Source organism: Tachypleus tridentatus, chromosome 12 (assembly GCF_004210375.1).
Source record: "Tachypleus tridentatus isolate NWPU-2018 chromosome 12, ASM421037v1, whole genome shotgun sequence".
In the NCBI taxonomy this organism is placed as follows: Eukaryota; Metazoa; Arthropoda; class Merostomata; order Xiphosura; family Limulidae; genus Tachypleus; species Tachypleus tridentatus.
Genome location: NC_134836.1, coordinates 96,403,073 through 96,421,491, shown reverse-complemented (window position 1 = coordinate 96,421,491; position 18,419 = coordinate 96,403,073). Strand labels below are relative to the sequence as shown.

General features: G+C 32.9%; 2 protein-coding genes across 4 annotated transcripts in view; both read left to right on the top strand.

The window, feature by feature from the left end:
* LOC143234077 (polycystin-2-like protein 1) overlaps positions 1-4,007 on the top strand; it is a 68,691-nt gene extending 64,684 nt beyond the window's left edge. Inside the window, exon 14 of one of the 3 annotated variants that reach the window (XM_076471126.1) lies at positions 233-4,007. In XM_076471126.1, coding sequence (XP_076327241.1) covers positions 233-253 — 21 coding nt within the window. In that variant the 3' untranslated portion in view covers positions 254-4,007. The remainder of the gene's footprint in view (positions 1-232) is intronic. The other 2 variants (XM_076471125.1, XM_076471124.1) reach the window with 2 other exon arrangements.
* A 5,031-nt stretch (positions 4,008-9,038) lies between these two features.
* Positions 9,039-18,419, top strand: part of LOC143234075 (cytochrome P450 4c3-like) — a 51,783-nt gene continuing 42,402 nt past the window's right edge. The window contains exon 1 of the mRNA XM_076471123.1: positions 9,039-9,394. Within this exon, the coding sequence (XP_076327238.1) occupies positions 9,151-9,394 (244 nt within the window). The 5' untranslated portion in view covers positions 9,039-9,150. The remainder of the gene's footprint in view (positions 9,395-18,419) is intronic.

Below are 18,419 nucleotides of genomic sequence, written 5' to 3'. Positions count from 1 at the left end.
GAAATACCTACATTAATGTAAATATTCTGATAAAAATGGTACTGCAAACACCATGCTCACAAAGTAAATAAGTTATAAATGAAATTCAAAGTTTTAGAAAGTATAATTTCGAACAGAATTATGAAATAATAAATAGTTTTCAAATAGAAAATCTAATGAAGGGAAAAAGGGCAACTGGAGTTTAAATTTTTGTATACGTTTTTATTAATTTTGTAACATGTTTTTCACTTAGGGAAAATATATGAAGCAATAGGAAGAACGCCTTTGTCTATGGAAGGAGAACCTGATGAAATGTGCCTCCTCAATCGCTGAGACTGAAGATAAGACATTCACATTCTGAGCGCTTGTCACCTGTTTTTTACTTGAATTATTTTTTACAATAGAACAAAGTTAAGAGTATCTGTTGCAAGAAAATATAATTATTATGATTACAATTAGCTCCGAAAGGGGTTCTATATATCTTAGTACATTTTAAAATAATACTTTTCAATATTTATTAATTTTGTCGTATTTGATTAATACTGATTCGTTATTACCAAATTAATTTTTTTATATTCAACTAATGTTGCAGATTTGTTTTTGATTTATATTCGCAGTATCCATTATTTTTGTTTTATGTTTTGTTTTACTTTATCATAAGTTTCATTGTGCTGTAACATTATGGGTAATTTGATTTATTTCTTATTATTAAATTATCTGTAAATATTATTGTGGAAACCTCCTTCCGACTTCCAAATCAGTATTGAAAAATATATGAACCTTTTATTATGCACCTTAAAGCTTTGTGTTGGCTGTTGTGATGTTACACGTTGTTATAACTGTTAGTAACACATAAACGATCAGATAATGTTATTTAAATACTACAAATTAGGACATTACCATGTTTGTACACATACGTAGTTTCTACGTAAAAATATTTATGTAACTTGAATATGCGTAAAATACGTTATAGTAACAATACAGTTAACATACTAAATACTATAAGTTAGAATGAGATTTAATGCGTAAATCGCTTGTTATAAACACTCTACTCACTTCTTAAGAACACACGAGTTCTTGATTTATGACAAATGATTTTAAAACTTAATGCCTCGTTACATCATATGTCATATAACCCTTCACGTATGAGAAACAACAGAACAGGGTCTGTTGTTAGTTAATTTGACCTTGACTGGACTGAAAAATTAGTTTAAATTTTATTACAGCAGTTTTCCTAATTGTTAACCGAAGTGGGGTTTCATAGAAACACAATTTATTTGTAATTAGTAACTGAAATAACAATTAAAAAGAAAACACTTCGTATCACGCAAGTAAAATTTAGCAATTTAAATAAAAATGTTCTGTGAGAGGATTCATGTCACTTACACTGTTTACCTAGACATAACAGTATAAACTAATCGGTTAACGTTTCTGTATAAATCAATTAAAAAGCAAAAACAACGCATTCCTCATCTTAGCTTTAAAATGTGATTAACTGGGAAGGCAATAGAGAACAGAGACAGCAGTAGAAACAGACAAAAACATTTAACGTTTAAAGTTATGTTAATTACGTTTTGATATATATTTTGAAAATTCAAAATAATTCATATCTATTTAAAAGGTTATATTTGAATAAGAGTGCGGCACGAGGAACTTATTTGTCACGTTTTGAGAAAAAAATAGCTATTATGTTTTAATTATTTACAAAAAAAGCCTTTATATTCTTTATTTTAAAGTATATTTTTGTAAATAGTGTCAGATGAATGAAGTTTGTAAAATAAAAATAAAACTACATAATAAAGCTCATGCAAAATCGTACTGGAAGAGGTTATTAGCATTTATTAAATTTCTATGAATATAAATTAATTTCAACATTAATGTATACACTATAGTCATGAAAACAAATTAACTATTACGACTATTTTCTTGTAGCTGAACATTGAAGTAACTTAAGATAAATCTCACCCATTAAATTGTATTACTGAATATTGTTTTCCTCAGCCACAGTATTAGCAGCAGTTCTATGCAAAATAAAGAACCTGAGTGACAGCATAAGTTATTTAATGAAAACTGTAATTCAAATTAAGATATACTGCTAAAAATATTAACATCTGTCTGATGAAGAAATATATATGTATGTGTGTGAAAATTATAGTCATTACTTCTTAGTCTAGTCTTGATTATTTTATTCTTCAATAGATTGTTTAGAAACAGTATTCTATTAGTTGTATAATGAGAAGTGTAGAATACTTTAAAACGTTATCTTCTATAGTTGTATTTCCACAACAGGTAGTTGGCGTCCACTCAAGTAAGTTTTAAAATTGGTTTGTTTCCTGTAAATATCAATTCGAAGCAATTGAGGCCAAATATGAAAAACTTATGCGAATAAATCATTGCTTTAAATGTCGTTCGTACACAAATGAGTAATTTTCAAGATGAAATCCATTTAACTAAAGAGAAAGAATTATTACAGTATAATAAGTAAGAACTCCATCTGCCTTTAGTGAATTTGGAACTGTGTACTATTTTTCAGGTGCGAATTATTAATATTAGTCTTGTAAAGTAATTGTCAGATATAGTGTGAATCAACCTTAAGTATTATGGAATCTTAGAAGAATTTACCACTTCAAACAGATCGAAATGAAGGCAGTTTGAAATTTCCAGATATGATATGGTTCATAAATTTGAAATCTACCTTTTTGTATAAAAAGACTTCTTCAAAACTAATACACATTTTACAATTAAACTTCTTGCGGACCAAAAATAAACAAGTTTTTTAAATATTTGGGATTTTATTAGAGGTAATTAAACAAAGCTTAAATTATCAAGTTGTTTTATTCATGCTGAAGACTAGCAATAACGTATAAAAATGGGCTTAGGAAACGTATGTAAATAAATTAAATTTTAAGGTATTTTTAATCTCTGCAATGAAACCATGACTTCTTTACCATCTGAACAACATATATAATTAACTTAAAACTTATTCTTTATCTATCTACCTATACTAATCTATCTATCGAAAAGACGTATTTCTTTCTTGGTAAATCGCTACTGTAATACTGTTAAATTTCTAGCCTTCAAGAGTATTATGTGTTCTCTTATAATATTACTGTACAAAGGACTGTATTAACAGAAGAAACACTAATTTTGTAGATGATTTTAAACTTACACATATGATAGTAAGATTAGGCTTCCGCTTAATCTGCTACATAGCCAGTAGAAAATGTTTCTCAATATCTTTGCAAACAAAAATTTGTCATTACTTAAGGCTGTATAATATGGTTTTAAAGTAGCGTTTTAGGGAGCGGTACTTATATATGTAAAATGGAAGCTCTTTTCCCAACTATTAATATTTGAATATTGTGAGTTATACCTGTATTATCAATATATATTTAATGTATATACATTTCTTGATAGAATGTGTAATGCATGTAACTGAGGATCCTGTCAGTATTTTGAAGCAGTTATAATTAATATATATATATATATATATATAATTATAGAAAATTGTAGTTTATTCAACATATTTCAGTATAGGTACTGAGGTAATGTCTTCACGTTTAGAAACTGATAAAATTTCAATTAAAGAGAGCAAGGTTTATGAATATGTTAAGGAATATGGATTATATTTCGATGAAAGACATTAATAACAAACAAATATTTAAAAATTGTAGTGCTTAGTTGTTTAATAAAAACACTAAATCTGCATTGTTTCTGGATAGCTATTGCACGTTGTGTTATGCGCAACCATAGAAATTATTATTGAATGTTTCCATAGGATATATAAAGAATTAAAAACGTCAGTATTAAGATATGTTTTAAGAACTCTTATTTTCGAAGAAGAGGTAAAGATTTTATTTATAAAATCAGTAAACTTAAAAATACATAATATTTGAAACAAATTACTATAAACTTAAAAATACATGATATTTGAAACAAATTACTGTAAACTTAAAAATACACGATATTTGAAACAAATTACTATAAACTTAAAAATACATGATATTTGAAACAAATTACTATAAACTTAAAAATACACGATATTTGAAACAAATTACTATAAACTTAAAAATACATGATATTTGAAACAAATTACTATAAACTTAAAAATACATTATATTTAAAACAAACTACTAAAATAATTCTGATAAACGATTTTTTTTGTCATTAAAGTGTTTAATTTTGTTTTCGGATAAACAAAAATTGTCATTTCACTGAATGTACCTTTTAATTCCATTTTTACCTTGATATCCTACTTTCGTATTATTTTTTAGTTATGTTTCAAATTTCAACTTTTTTTTATCTCTATGTTATCTTTCAAGATATTTTGAAAGTATATAAAAATATATCCAAGTATTTATATTTACAAAAATAGTGGATAAGATTATTTTCTGTAATAACATACTTTTCTTTAAATGTTTTCTGAAAACATGTTTCAGCATGGATGTGTGAAACTGGTATATCACTGGATTACTGTAACTTGTATACACAATTTTGGTAAGAATAAAGCCTTGCACGATAAATTTATTTCGTGTTTTTTTTCTATAGATCTTGAATAATGTTTCTTCTAAAGTAATGATAGATGTGTGGATGAATACCATAAATGTTCATGATGACAGCAAAAGACGTAGGTTCAAGAACTTTGCGTATATAAAAAGAAAGGTACACATCTCTAAAGCGCTCGAGTTATAAGGTTTTATCATTTTGCACCATAACTTTTTTTATTCACTGTTATGCATTAGCTTTGTCTTAAAATTCTTTGTTCACAATAGACATTATAGACGTGACAAACTATTTAAACACAATCACCGTTACGGACATCCCAAACTGTTTAAAAACAACTGGCATTACTGACATCTCAAATTGTTTAAACACGAGTTACATAATTGACGTTTCTCAGTACAATACCGTGCTTTTTATAATTAAGTACTGAGTACTTGACGGAAAGGATGGATAAGGTTTCCAAATAATTTACTCATTGACAAATCACAGTAACGATTTCCTAAGCGAGAATCTATCCATTCAAAGTATTGGTTACGATATACTATGTCATTATACAATAATAATAATTTAAAAAGGTCGCTAACATTTTCGGTATAATATTCCAAAATTTCGAAAACAGCAACTTTTTTGTCTACTACCTTCCTACCTTCCTGATCACCTCAACGGGGCTAGCCCCTAGATGGCTCAACCTATTACTACAAGATTCTTCCAGCTTACTTTACTAGTCTGTGGGTATCTGCTTTTCATATTCCAATCAATACATAAATATTTTTAAAAACGGTAAATATATCATGCATGTAATGAAATATATTTTAAACCTAATAGATAACGATACATATCTATTGATAATGAAGCGACAGTTTCTAAAGGTAAAGTATATACTTTCTACAGGTATAGCATAATAGTGAACAAACAATAATATTAAAAATTATTAATTTTAAAATGAAGTAGAGATCTTGCACCAAGAATAATGAATTAAGAATTCAAACCACAATCACAAATTTATAAAATTTAATCACGACTTTGGTAGCTTTATACAATTATCTGTAGACCAAAGAAAGGATGATATTTTATAAATTTATGATTGCTGTTTTAATGGTTGTAAAAGCTATAACTATCAAGGTTATGGCTATGTTGAAAGTTTATAAATGTTATGAATAAATAAAGAGGAAAATAACGTAGGGATCATTGATTATTCATAGAACTGCTGTAAGAAATATCCAAACGAAATAAATGCTGCAATAAGTATACACAAACAATTAAAGTTATGCTAGTTGGATAGGTTATAAAATGAAGGAGGGATTGAAAATCGTGTAAAACTCTATCCAACTGGCATCACTTTACTTGTTTATGTACTTTTTGCAGAATAACTTTGCTGTATTTACTTCATATAACATTTCTACGAATAACTAACGATCCTTACTTTTCAATAAAATTGTAATTTTCTATATTTATTTGTCTATACATTTTATACATTTATTGATACAAAAGCTATCATGTAACGGTTTCAATAGGTAGAATGTTGTTTTTATTTCTTTTCTAGATTAAACACATTGTAAACTTAGTAACTCCCGGTCACACCAAACATGCTCGCCCTTTCAGCCGTGGGGGGCGTTATAATGTTACGATCAATCCCATTATTCCTTGGTAAAAGAGTAGCCCAAGAGCTAGCGGGGAGTGGTGATAACTAGCTGCCTTCCCTCTAGTCTTACACTGCTAAATTAGGGACGGCTAGCATACTGAACAAGACTGAAGTCCATTAACTGTTTAGTAAAGAGAACGACCGAAGTCGTTCATTAGCTCTTCAGTATGGTTGATTGTTATGTTACCGTTTTGAAAAAATAACAAAAAAAATATCCTTGTTCATAGTTATATATCAGCAACTTTAATTAGTAAACCTAATCAAAACAGTGTTCAGGTACGCTCTAAACGTATTTGTTTGTTGCAGAGGGATGAAAATATTGAACTTTTGCCACAAGAATAATATGGTTTCCTTTTCATATTTACTCTACTGTCAGGAAAGAATGTTTAACAAAACAAATCTGGTTATTTGCTGTGTCCACCACTTACCGCAGTCCTGCCGGAGGACCTGCAAGAAGAAAAAAAAGTAAAAAAAAACTCCATTAGATCACTTCACACATACAGAGTCATTTATTGTCCTGAATTTATGTTTAAAATAGTGCCGAATTAGCTATTTATTGTTTGCATCATAAACAAAGTTGTTTGGACCACCTGTTACAGATAGCCCTCGAGTAGCTTTTTGTGCGAAATTCAAAAACAAATAAACTTGTCATGGTTGTCTGTCATGACGTCACTATATTATTCACAGTTAGATTTAATTAATCAGTCCAAGTTTGCCCTTGATGAAGAAAGGCAAACCTTTTGAATGTGCTCGGCTGATTTGGTTTCACATTTTTGTTTTTGTGTGTTTCAGTCTACGTATTTTCCAAACGTTATAAACAATACAATGTATATAAACAGTGTTTCAGGGAATACTTTATTTTCCCTTGTTATTCTACCCAGCTAGTGAATTCTGGTATTACGATCGGCATCTTCGGCAATGATCTGTGAGAGATAAATGATATATCTAAAATTCTATTCATGATTTCTATTTCAAATTTCATGAATTTTATAGAACTATTTCAAAATCAGTCATGGTTAGGCATCAGTAAAGTAGATTATGTAATGACACCTTTGTGTTTTTTAACTATCCATTGTCACAGAAGGAGTGAATAAGATAAAAATACAATAAATGAAAAATACGATTTCTGCACCATACAAAACAGAAAAAGTAAAACGAATGATAAACGAATAAAAACAATCAAAAGCACAAAGTAAAATTAGAATTACAACACCACTAACCTCAGTACAAAACTATATAGCAGATAAGATAATAATATTACATAAACTGTACTGGAGTCAGCGGATAGACCGATTTGGCTTTGCTGTAAGAAAACCCACACGCACATAAAATGTACTAAAAGAAAATTAAAATCCCTTCCCTCTACAAAAAACGGCCCAGCATGGCCAAGCGTGGTAAGGCGTGCGACTCGTAATCTGAGGGTTGCGGGTTCGCATCCCGGTCGCGCCAAACATGCTCGCCCTCCCAGCCGTGGGGGCGTTATAATGTGACAGTCAATCCCACTTTTCGTTGGTAAAGAGTAGCCCAAGAGTTGGCGGTGGGTGGTGATGACTAGCTGCCTTCCCTCTAGTCTTACACTGCTAAATTAGGGACGGCTAGCACAGATAGAAGGGCCTGGCATGGCCTAGCGCGTTAAGGCGTGCGACTCGTAATCTGAGGGTCGCGGGTTCGCATCCAGGTCGCGCCGAACATGCTCGCCCACCCAGCCGTGGGGGCGTTATAATGTAACGATCAATCCCACTATTCGTTGGTAAAAGAGTAGCCCAAGAGCTAGCGGGGAGTGGTGATGACTAGCTGCCTTCCCTCTAGTCTTACACTGCTAAATTAGGAACGGCTAGCACAGATAGCCCTCGAGTAGCTTCGTGCGAAATTCCAAAAAACAAAAACAAAAGTACAGATAGCCCTCTAGTAGCTTTGTGCGAAATTATAAAACAAACAAACAAACTCTACAAAAAAAAAACAACCAAAATAAAACAAATCCAATAAATGTATCTATAATACAATTAAGTACGATGTATTAATTTAGTTTTAAGGTAATTTAGAAAATGTAAAACTGTAACCCTAAACAGTCTGATACATCAAGCTCTCAAAACTATATAAACATATGAGTTAAAAGTTACAATAAAGAATATTTACGGTTTTGCAAACCCGAAATCTTCCCAACTAATGCCTCTTGTTACTTTCCCCAAACTGTCAACGCTCGACCTATCTTTTGAAGATGACCTAAGAAAGTCGAAACGTTGTTCTTTACTTTATTTTAATAAAAGTGTTAATACTCATACTATCCGTCCTGAGATACATTTTTACTTCAAGTGAGTTGGTTTTTCGTCATCAAGAAGGTGGCGGCTTGTTTAAACAAACAGTTTTCAAAACAGATGTACTTTAAGTACAGTTAGTATAATGTTGTATATACCTGAAAGGTGACCGTAAAAAGACGCTTGGATATAAATATTGTTGTGTAAGAGAAAAGGAAATTACCCTGCCGAAGAAAAGATGGCCTTGAGTGTCTGTTTTGAAATGGTAGTGCGCAGACAGCCTTCGAGTAGCTTTGCGCTAAATTCAAAAACCGAAACAAAAACTTGAAATGGTAGTCACCTGTAAAATGTTCATTAGAATAAATTAGCGCCCTCTATCCGATTTTGTGAAGTTCTCGAAATATAACGAATAGGTTAATCGTATTATATATTATGTTTAGTTCAAATGCAGTCGAATATTTTCATATGCATTTGTTTTAGCTAAAAGAAACTCAAATATACATACTATTTTAGGCGTATTGAAACACTATAAATTTTGCCTGCTTCGTTTACTTTCATATTTTATATTTTTCTTTCCTGTTCTCAATACTTGTAAGTCAAGCTGCTCGTTAAAGCAGTAATGCGCATGCGCCACCATAATATGTAAGTGTGCTTTTCACTGTTGGATTGTACCTTGAGGGTAGACCTAACAGTATATTCAAGGCTATAGTTATAGTAATAAAGTGAAAAGGAGAGAATTTTAAAGAGAGAAACTACTGACTAAGTCAAGCCATGGAACAAGACATAGCACTGTTTCCAGTTAGCTTTTTAAATTTTGTTCAAGGATATGTCTGGAAATCGTTGGTCACCTTAGCTCTTATCGGAGTTGTTTTGCCTGTTGTGTTGATTTACCAAAAGTATGCACAAAAGGCTGAACAAATCCTAAAACTCCCTGGCTCTAATGGGAATTCGTTCGTAGTAGCTGCTGCAGTGATGGGTACTTTTATTCGTAACAAGACAGTTGATCCAAATGTTCGTAAGTATTTATGAATGAGCTTTCATTTTTATTCTTTCTTGTTTTGAAGTTAAAGCTCGTTGCAGTATCACATAAAGTTATGAAAAGTCAGAAAATATTTATTAAGAGCAGATGTGTTGTTATTAAATTGAAACAAATCCACACAATATAATTAATTAATTCAATAAATACGAACTAAATATTTACTTCGGTATCTTTACGTCACACAACCGAGCAAATACGTTTCGTGGTTTCATTGTACACCAGTGTTGAGTATGACCTAATGGTTAGCGTACTCAGACTATAGCTCCAATCAATGGCTTGTCTCCCAGTGGCATAGTACTATGTTTGCGGACTTACAACGCTATAAACCGGGTTTCGATACCTGTGGTGGACAGAGCACAGATAGCTCATTGCTTAACTTCGAACAAATGACATTTGGGCCATATTGGCCAGATGGATAGACCGACTCGTAATGGTCTCAGGGTTTACTCAACCAATCATCTCAGTGGTAATATAGATATTAACAGGACAGAAGTTTCGAGTTTCTTTATTTACATATCTTGTATTGGGCCTTACCCCACAAAATGTTTTATGAGCTAAGTATTGATGAATACTTCTTTAACTATATTGGATTGAACATTTCTTAGTGTCGTGACTTGTCTTCCAGGATTTCAGTTTTTTGGGGAAGAGGCCTTGTGAGATTTTTGGAAGCCTTTTAAGGGTTTTCTTCATTGAACTTTCATTCCAGATTATCCAACAGCATACCATTTGTGCAAAAATACACTTGGGTAGTTCTTCTTGGATGAGCGATTTTTCTTCTCTGTAACTTGAATATGGAAACCACCAACCACCAAGAACTGGTGTGTAATAATACTCGTCTTCTTAAGGAACGTTTTTGGCAGAAGTGATAAATTATACCGCTATTTATTTATTTATTTTTGTGATGACACACCTGTATATAAATAAAGTGTCGAGTATGCATTCCAGAGTCGAATGTGCGGTGTGTTAATGCGACAACTGCTTGCTAATCACAGAGAAACGTTACGTCATTATGTTACTAGTAAAGTAACACATTGGCCCGGCATGGCCAAGCGTGTTAAGGCGTGCGACTCGTAATCTGAGGGTCGCGGGTTCGCATCCCGGTCGCGCCAAACATGCTCGCCCTTTCAGCCGTGGGGGCGTTATAATGTGACGGTCAATCCCATTATTCATTGGTAAAAGAGTATCCCAAGAGTTGGCGTTGGGTAGTGATGACTAGCTGCCTTCCATCTAGTCTTACACTGCTAAATTAGGGACGGCTAGCACAGATAGCCCTCGAGTAGCTTTGTGCAAAATTCTAAAAAAACAAACAAAAAAACAAGCAATTATGATATTAAAGACTTGAAAAATAATACAGTTAAATTGATTTTACTCCCCTTTTATATGTGACAAGTACAGAAGTATATGCATTCAGCTGTGGACCTATGATACTTCTAAAACAGATTCAATTTCTGAATGTAAATACTTAAGCCTATCGATAAAAGAAAATAACATATGAAACACCAAATATTATTGAATGCATTAATACTAATGTAGTCATTCAACTTTGATATTTTGATATATATTACATGGTAATTACAAGCATCAAAACGAGACATAACCACTTTTTTTCAATATGAACACAGATTTCTTTGTGTTCATAACAAAACAAACAAACAAACAAGTAACACATTAAAAAAAACACGCACGTTGTGGCTGTTCTGGAAGAAAAGTTAGGGATGCATTGGGTCAATTACCAAAGGAAACATCACAATTCTAATGAATTAATATTAAAGATATATATGAAGAGAGAAAATCTGTGATACTAGTTTCTAATTATTTTTAAACAACATTCAGTATTTTACTAAACTTGTGACAACCCACAGATAACCCAAGGTATAGTTTTGTGCCTCAGCTACAAAGAAACTAACATGATCTTAACTCTGCATGAAATATGTATATTCTGAAATCAAACCCACTTAACTGGTAAATAATTGACCTTTTGTTTGTTTTTTTATATCAAGAGGCTCATTAAAACATATTTGTGAAACATTTGCACAAAGAACTACAACTTTAAGAAATGTGAAAATGTGGTATTTAAGTAATAATGTGCTCTTCTGATACCATTTGAAGAGATATAAAATATAGTGTGCTGTACTGCATTTTGACTTAAAATAGTTAATGTTAACAATTCTAGAATGTTCAAATATTTCAAATTAGTTTAGTTTTATTTTATTTGTTTCGCATGTACTTTTACGATATATATCACTCAATTTTGGATGTATAATGCTTGATTTTAGACAACCTGCATTTTTCCAGCAGATATATGTTTCTTAGAGTCAACGGGAAACCATATGAGCTTTATTAAAATCAAACTAAAATACAAGTATACATTTCTAAATGTTCATTTCTTTATTATTTTTTCTCGTATAAAATTACTACCTACCAGCGACATAGGTTAGTTTTGTTTTTTTTGGAATTTCGCACAAAGCTACTCGAGGGCTATCTGTGCTAGCCGTCCCTAATTTAGCAGTGTAAGACCAGAGAGAAGGCAGCTAGTCATCACCACCCACCGCCAACTCTTGGGCTACTCTTTTACCAACGAATAAGGGTATTGACCGTCACATTATAACGCCCCAACGGCTGAGAGGGCGAGCATGTTTGGCGCGACGTGGGCGCGAACCCGCGACCCTCGGATTACGAGTTGCACGCCTTACGCGCTTGGCTATGCCAGACCTCATAGGTTAGTAACAGAGAAACTAACGCTAAGCAGAAGTTACATTATTATAAAGTGTTTGACACTTACTGTTTAGTAAATAACCTTAGACGTTATGTAAATAAATGTTACTTATATGTTTGATGAAAGAGGGCGTAGTTTGTTTACATTTCAAACATACTCGGCATCGTAGTGAGTCAACAAAGATGTACACATTTATTACAAAGCTGTTACGCCCTACGGAATTTTATTTTTAAATAATTGAGAAATTTTTTCCTTCGCAACAGTTTTAATAAGTTAAAATTCACATTTTCCCAAACCTTACTGATCATTGCTTTGTTAATTCTTATTAAGTTTACTTTCTTGAAAGACCAAAAACATTTATTTCACTACGTAAGGGGCCCCGGCATCGCCAGGTGGTTAAGGCACTCGACTCGTAATCCGAGGGTCACGGTCTCGAATCCCTGTCACATCAAACATGCCTGCCCATTCAGCCGTGGGAACATTATAATGTTACTGTTAATCACACTATTCGTTGGTAAAAGAGTAGCCCAAGAGTTGGCGGTGGGTGGTGAGGACAAGCTGCCTTCCTTCTAGCCTTACACTGCAAAATTACGGACGGCTAGCGCAGATAGCCCTTGTGTAGCTTTGTGCGAAATTCAAACCAAACCTTTATGTAAGATTTTTATCAAAATACAGTAAAAATAATTTTGGAAAAATGGTTTATAACAATTGCTTAAAAATGCATGTAAGATTACATGTTTTTGGAAATCCACCAAATTACTAGTAAAATACTTAAATACATGTACAAAAATAAATTCGTTAATAAGTCCATTTTTTATTTGTTACCCACATAAAAATATTAGTTGTTTTGAATTAAGCACAAAGCTATACAATGGGCTATCTGTGCTCTGCCCACCATGGGTATCGAAACTTGTTTTTTAGCATTGTAAGTCCGCAGACATACCGCTGAGCCACTGGGGGGCAAAATTATTAGTTACCTGGATGGTTGTACAAACATAAACCATTTGGTTATTAAGTAAGGAATGAAACTTAGTGCGCACAATGGTTGAAATAACAGCTAATGACTAATTGGAAGAAGTCGTACTCCAGTCTGGAAAGACCTGAATGATCAGTTTTGCTGTAGGCAAAAATATCTTTTTAACTTTTCACTGAACAATTATAAGTTTGAAAGTTATATCCTACTACATATGTTCTCCACTGGGATAGCAATAAGTTTATAGACTTACAACGCAAAAATCCAGGGTTCGATTCCTCGCTATGGACACCAGAGATATCCCAAAGAATCTTTACTGTAATAAAGAACCAACCAATCTACTTATTGCATATTTCTTTTATCAAAGTTTCGTGTGACACTTCGTTAAAGAACCTTCCGTAAAAGCTCATTGTAGCTTTAAAATTATAGTGGCAAAGTGATCTATTTCTTTCAACATTACCAAAATTATTGTCATATTACAGTTCACAGAACACTTTTTCTAAAGTCGAAACGTATACAAATAACATTTTAAGATCAGATAAAGCGATAGGCATGATTACTTTGAGTTAGTGTTTGCACAAATAGACTGATTGGTGTTTCGTAAATAAATGTTTAGGCATACGCATCTAATACTACTTATTGAACAATTTTAATAAGTTTGAAGAGTCTAATTTCTAAGTTTCTAGCTTGTATTCTTAATTTTATAAATTAAACATAAGTTGTTATCTGTTTGATATTTGAAATGTCTTGAGATTGTAGTAGTCGCATAAGTAGCAGTTACTGCTGCTTGCTCTAACACTGGTTAGCAGTTCTAAATTAGTGGCGGCTAAGCCTGATTCGCAGTGGGTATTGACTTATCTAGCCGTTTCGCCTAGGGGTAGCAAAAAAATAAAAACAGCAACTATTGAACTGGTTTTCTGTGGCTTACTGTTTGAAAGTTCTATAACTTGCAATTGTACGATAGAATAATATGTTAATAGGTTTCAACGCATCGATAGATGTAAACTCAACAGTACTAGTTAGCTTTAGTTCAAGAAACGAATATATTTGTTTCTCAGAACAGTGAAGTAGATAAATGTATATATATATGAAATCCACTCCGAGATAACAAACAAAACTGGCCCTAGAAAAAGAAATACTTAAATGGAAAGTGTAATACGAAACATATAATTACACCTTTGACAATATATTAAAAGCAGAATCTCATTTTTCTCTTCAATGTTTAGCGACTGAGTGGCTTTAAAAAACAGCTGCTTGGAAATTGAAAACAATCAGTATGACTAGCTAAAAATAAAACAAAAAAAATGAAAAGATTGGTTTGTTTTTTAATTTCGCGCAAAGCTACACGAGGGCTATCTGCGCTAGCCGTCCCTAATTTAGTAGTGTAAGACTAGAGGGAAGGCAGCTAGTCATCACCACCAACCGCAAACTCTTGGTCTACTCTTTTACTAAACAATAATGGGATTGACCGTCACATTATAACGGCGGGGAGGGCGAGCATGTTTGGCGCGACGGGAATGCGAACCCGCGACCCTCAGATTACGAGTCGCACGCCTTAACACGCTTGGCCATGCCGGGCCATGTAGGCGAGGGGATTAGGTTTGATCATTGGATGGAAAACAGACTAGAGAAGAAATCAGAGGGTTATTATAAATGAAGGTTTAATGCCATGAGTAGGGTACCTCAGGGCTGAGTATTAAGACCTGCATTTTTTTGATTAGCATCAATAACAAAAATGAAAGAATGGTCAATACACTATTCAAATATTTATTTAAAATGTTACAATTATACATTATAACGCCTCCACCGCTGAGAGAGCGAGTATGTTTGGTGTGGCGGGGAGTCGAACACGCGATTACGAGCCGAGTGCCTTAACCACTTGGCCATGCCGGACCTAAAATGAAAATGAAACATAATAAACTCAGCGGTTGTTTTCTCAAACAATGCTTACTATAAGCTTTCACGTGGCTTTCAGTTTTACACTTTTTTCCATGTTTTCAACAACTGAACGAATCTATGTTACTAGGAATATACTTTTATATACTTATTATGTTTTATTCACTCTACGTTTCCTCTAAAGCTAGGCCTTAACTTGGCATCTAATTATTGTGCATACAATAGAATAATTAAGTGTGCAATAAAAGTAATTGTTATTTATTGTTAATCTTGGACAAGAAGAAAACTGTTTCTGGTGAAGAATGAATTAATCTTGGAGTATAGAAGTCCGTCCTAGAAATAGTCCCGTGGAAAGCAGATATCCTGATAGGGGTTAAAAAACCCAAGGACGGACACTTCTCAAGCTCATTTGAACATGGTTTAAACTACAATCCAGAACCACAAACAGGAATTTGCAAGGTTTTTTTGACCACCAGACATGAAGGAGGAATTTTCCTTATTGAATGTAGCGAAATATTTACACTTTATTACTAACTTCGACGAAGCAGCTGTATGGATTTCTGCTAATTTAAAATACATGATATTTGGTGCTTTGGATTTTGATCCACATATAAGAAGTAATAAACTCTGTTTGCTAAAACATACTTGTGGCACAAATGAAACACTTCTCCTGATTATCCAAGAAATGCAAGGTAGGGAGTGAATAAACTGAAATTCTGATTGAGAAAGAAAGAAACATAAATAAATTCGTCTAGCCTTCAAAATAAATACTTAATAATCGATACTTAGATGTCGTTCTTTACATTTGCTGTATTAAAAATAATTTTCATCGCTATATTTACATATGCGTATAACGATAATGTATAACGTTCTGTATGGTATACATAAATACAGAGGGAATGAAATACCAGTTATGAACAGTTACTAAATATTTGCGTTCTGGTAGGTAAGTAGTAAGCCTGACGGCATATAACACTAAATTAGGGATTCGATATCCGCTATGGACAGTTTGCTTTTTTTTGTTTTTTAATTTCGCGCAAAGCTACTCGAGGGCTATCTGTCATAGCCGTCCCTAATTTAGCAGTCCAAGATTTAAGGAAAGGCAGCTAGTCATCACCACCCACCGCCAACTCTTGGGCTACTCTTTTGCCAACGAATAGCGAGATTGATCCTCACATTATAACGCCCTCACCGCTGAAAAGGTAAGCACATCTGGTGCAACCGGAATTCGAACCATTGTGTGGTATTACGCTTATCAACAAACAAATGAATATTTAAATAATGTTTAATTTATGGAGCTGTTAACATTCTATTAATATATACATTTCACACCTCAGTTCCTTTATTATAAATTTTGACATCAAAAAATGCATTCGCATGCAGATGACATTGGTTTTAGCCACGAAGTTTCAACTCTTTCAGTATTACAGAAGTTGATAACAAATTTATATGGTTAGTAGATCTATCAAGATGTCGCCGTTAACTAGTAAGGTCTAACATTTGCCTCATTATACGTCAGTCACTTTGGACAATAAATTTGAATAAATGTAGATTTTGCCTTTTTACTCTTGTCATTTTTGATAAACTATCAATGGACTTACGGTTTGATCAGTGGTTTTCCTAGTCCCAATACAGTCTGAAATTTTAAATTAGACTTAAAATTTTTCAATGCCTTTGAAATTTCACGAGTTAATACTGTAATCGAAAAATGAAACAGATTATTTGATAAGAAATACCATTTCAACAATATGTATAAGAAAAAAGTATAAAAAATAACAACTGGGTTATAAAATCATAAGTAATTTAGACAGAATACCCTTGGTTAATCCTTGGCGTCAAATTACTTATGAGTAAAATATTTTGTTAAGAATTAAAGCAATCAGATTAAAAAACTACCTAACACTCTCCGAGGTCATCTTCCAGAATACCGGGCACGACATGGCCAGGTGGTTAAGGCATCGACTCATAATCTGAGAGCCACAGGTTCGAATCTTAGTCGCACCAAACATGCTCGATCTTTCAACCGTGGGGTGTTATAATGTGGGCACCTTCCTTTTATTAATTACCTTCTAACGCTGTTGGCCCGACATGGCCAAGCGCGCGACTCGTAATCCGAGGGTCGCGGGTTCGCGCCCGCGTCGCGCCAAACATGCTCGCCCTCCCAGCCGAGGGGGCGTTATAATGTGACGGCCAATCCCACTATTCGTTGGTAAAAGAGTAGCCCAAGAGTTGGCGATGGGTGGTGATGACTAGCTGCCTTCCATCCAGTCTTACACTGCTAAATTAGGGACGGATAGCACAGATAGCCCTCGAGTAGCTTTGTGCGAAATTCCAAAACAAATCTAACACTGTTTTGCAATTGTGTAGTTCTTACAATGGTTACATTTACAATGCTTAAAGTAAGTATATATTCTATACTGTTCTATGGTTATAATTTTATCGCCTGCTTGTAACTATTATTGTTTGCCATGTTTTGGTTTATTGTGACTAATAGGTAGACAGATAAAGCAAGAAAAGCTTACTTTCAAAGGTGGTATAATAAAGTGCTGTCCAATCTTTGGTGAAAGACATTATATTACAATAATTAATAGAATTGAACTATAACACTCAAATATAATTCGACAGTAAGCAATGTAATCTCCCAATATGCATTCATAAAACCAAAGATAAGTTTGCTCGGCTGCTCACAAAGTTAAAATTCTTGGTTATATCCCCCGTGGCAGAAAGCACAAGTAGCTAAACAAAACAAAATATAAAAATATTTTTATTACATTATCCATTTCGCTTAATACTTTTTAAGTAAATCAGCTCGAACATTACGTATTCCATGTCTTGACTACACCAGGTTTATATAGTTAATATTTTCAGGCCGTAGTTCTTATGTCAGGAGCAAATATCTAAAAACCACAGTATTTCTAAAATATAAAATGTGACCGTAAATTACTAGTGTTCTCTGTGTTGCCATTTCAAAATACTTTCTACAAAATGTGAATAAAACTTGTTATAAAATAATAACAGTGATTATAAAACATTCTAAAGATTTTAATTGTTTTTCTTGCATTTAAAAATCAATTAATTTAAATTTCTGTGTGAAGAAAGTTTTTGTTTTAGATCAAAACCACGTAGTTGGATACTGACGCTCTGTCTATCAAGAGGAATTGAACTCCGGATTTTAGTGCTATAATTCTGTAGATTTGCTTATAAAGAAAATACTTCTTTGGTGAATATGTTTATCATTACAAAAAAAGCAAACCTTCTTAGTTTATGAAGCCACCTTCTTTTTAATTAATTAGAAACCCAAATATTTTAAAGTTTACTTCACGACTTTCAAGAAATATGAAAGTTTGTACGCCAGAATTACAAAAAAAAAAACAGATAATATTGTATAACTAATTCAGAGTGATAAAATAAAGGAA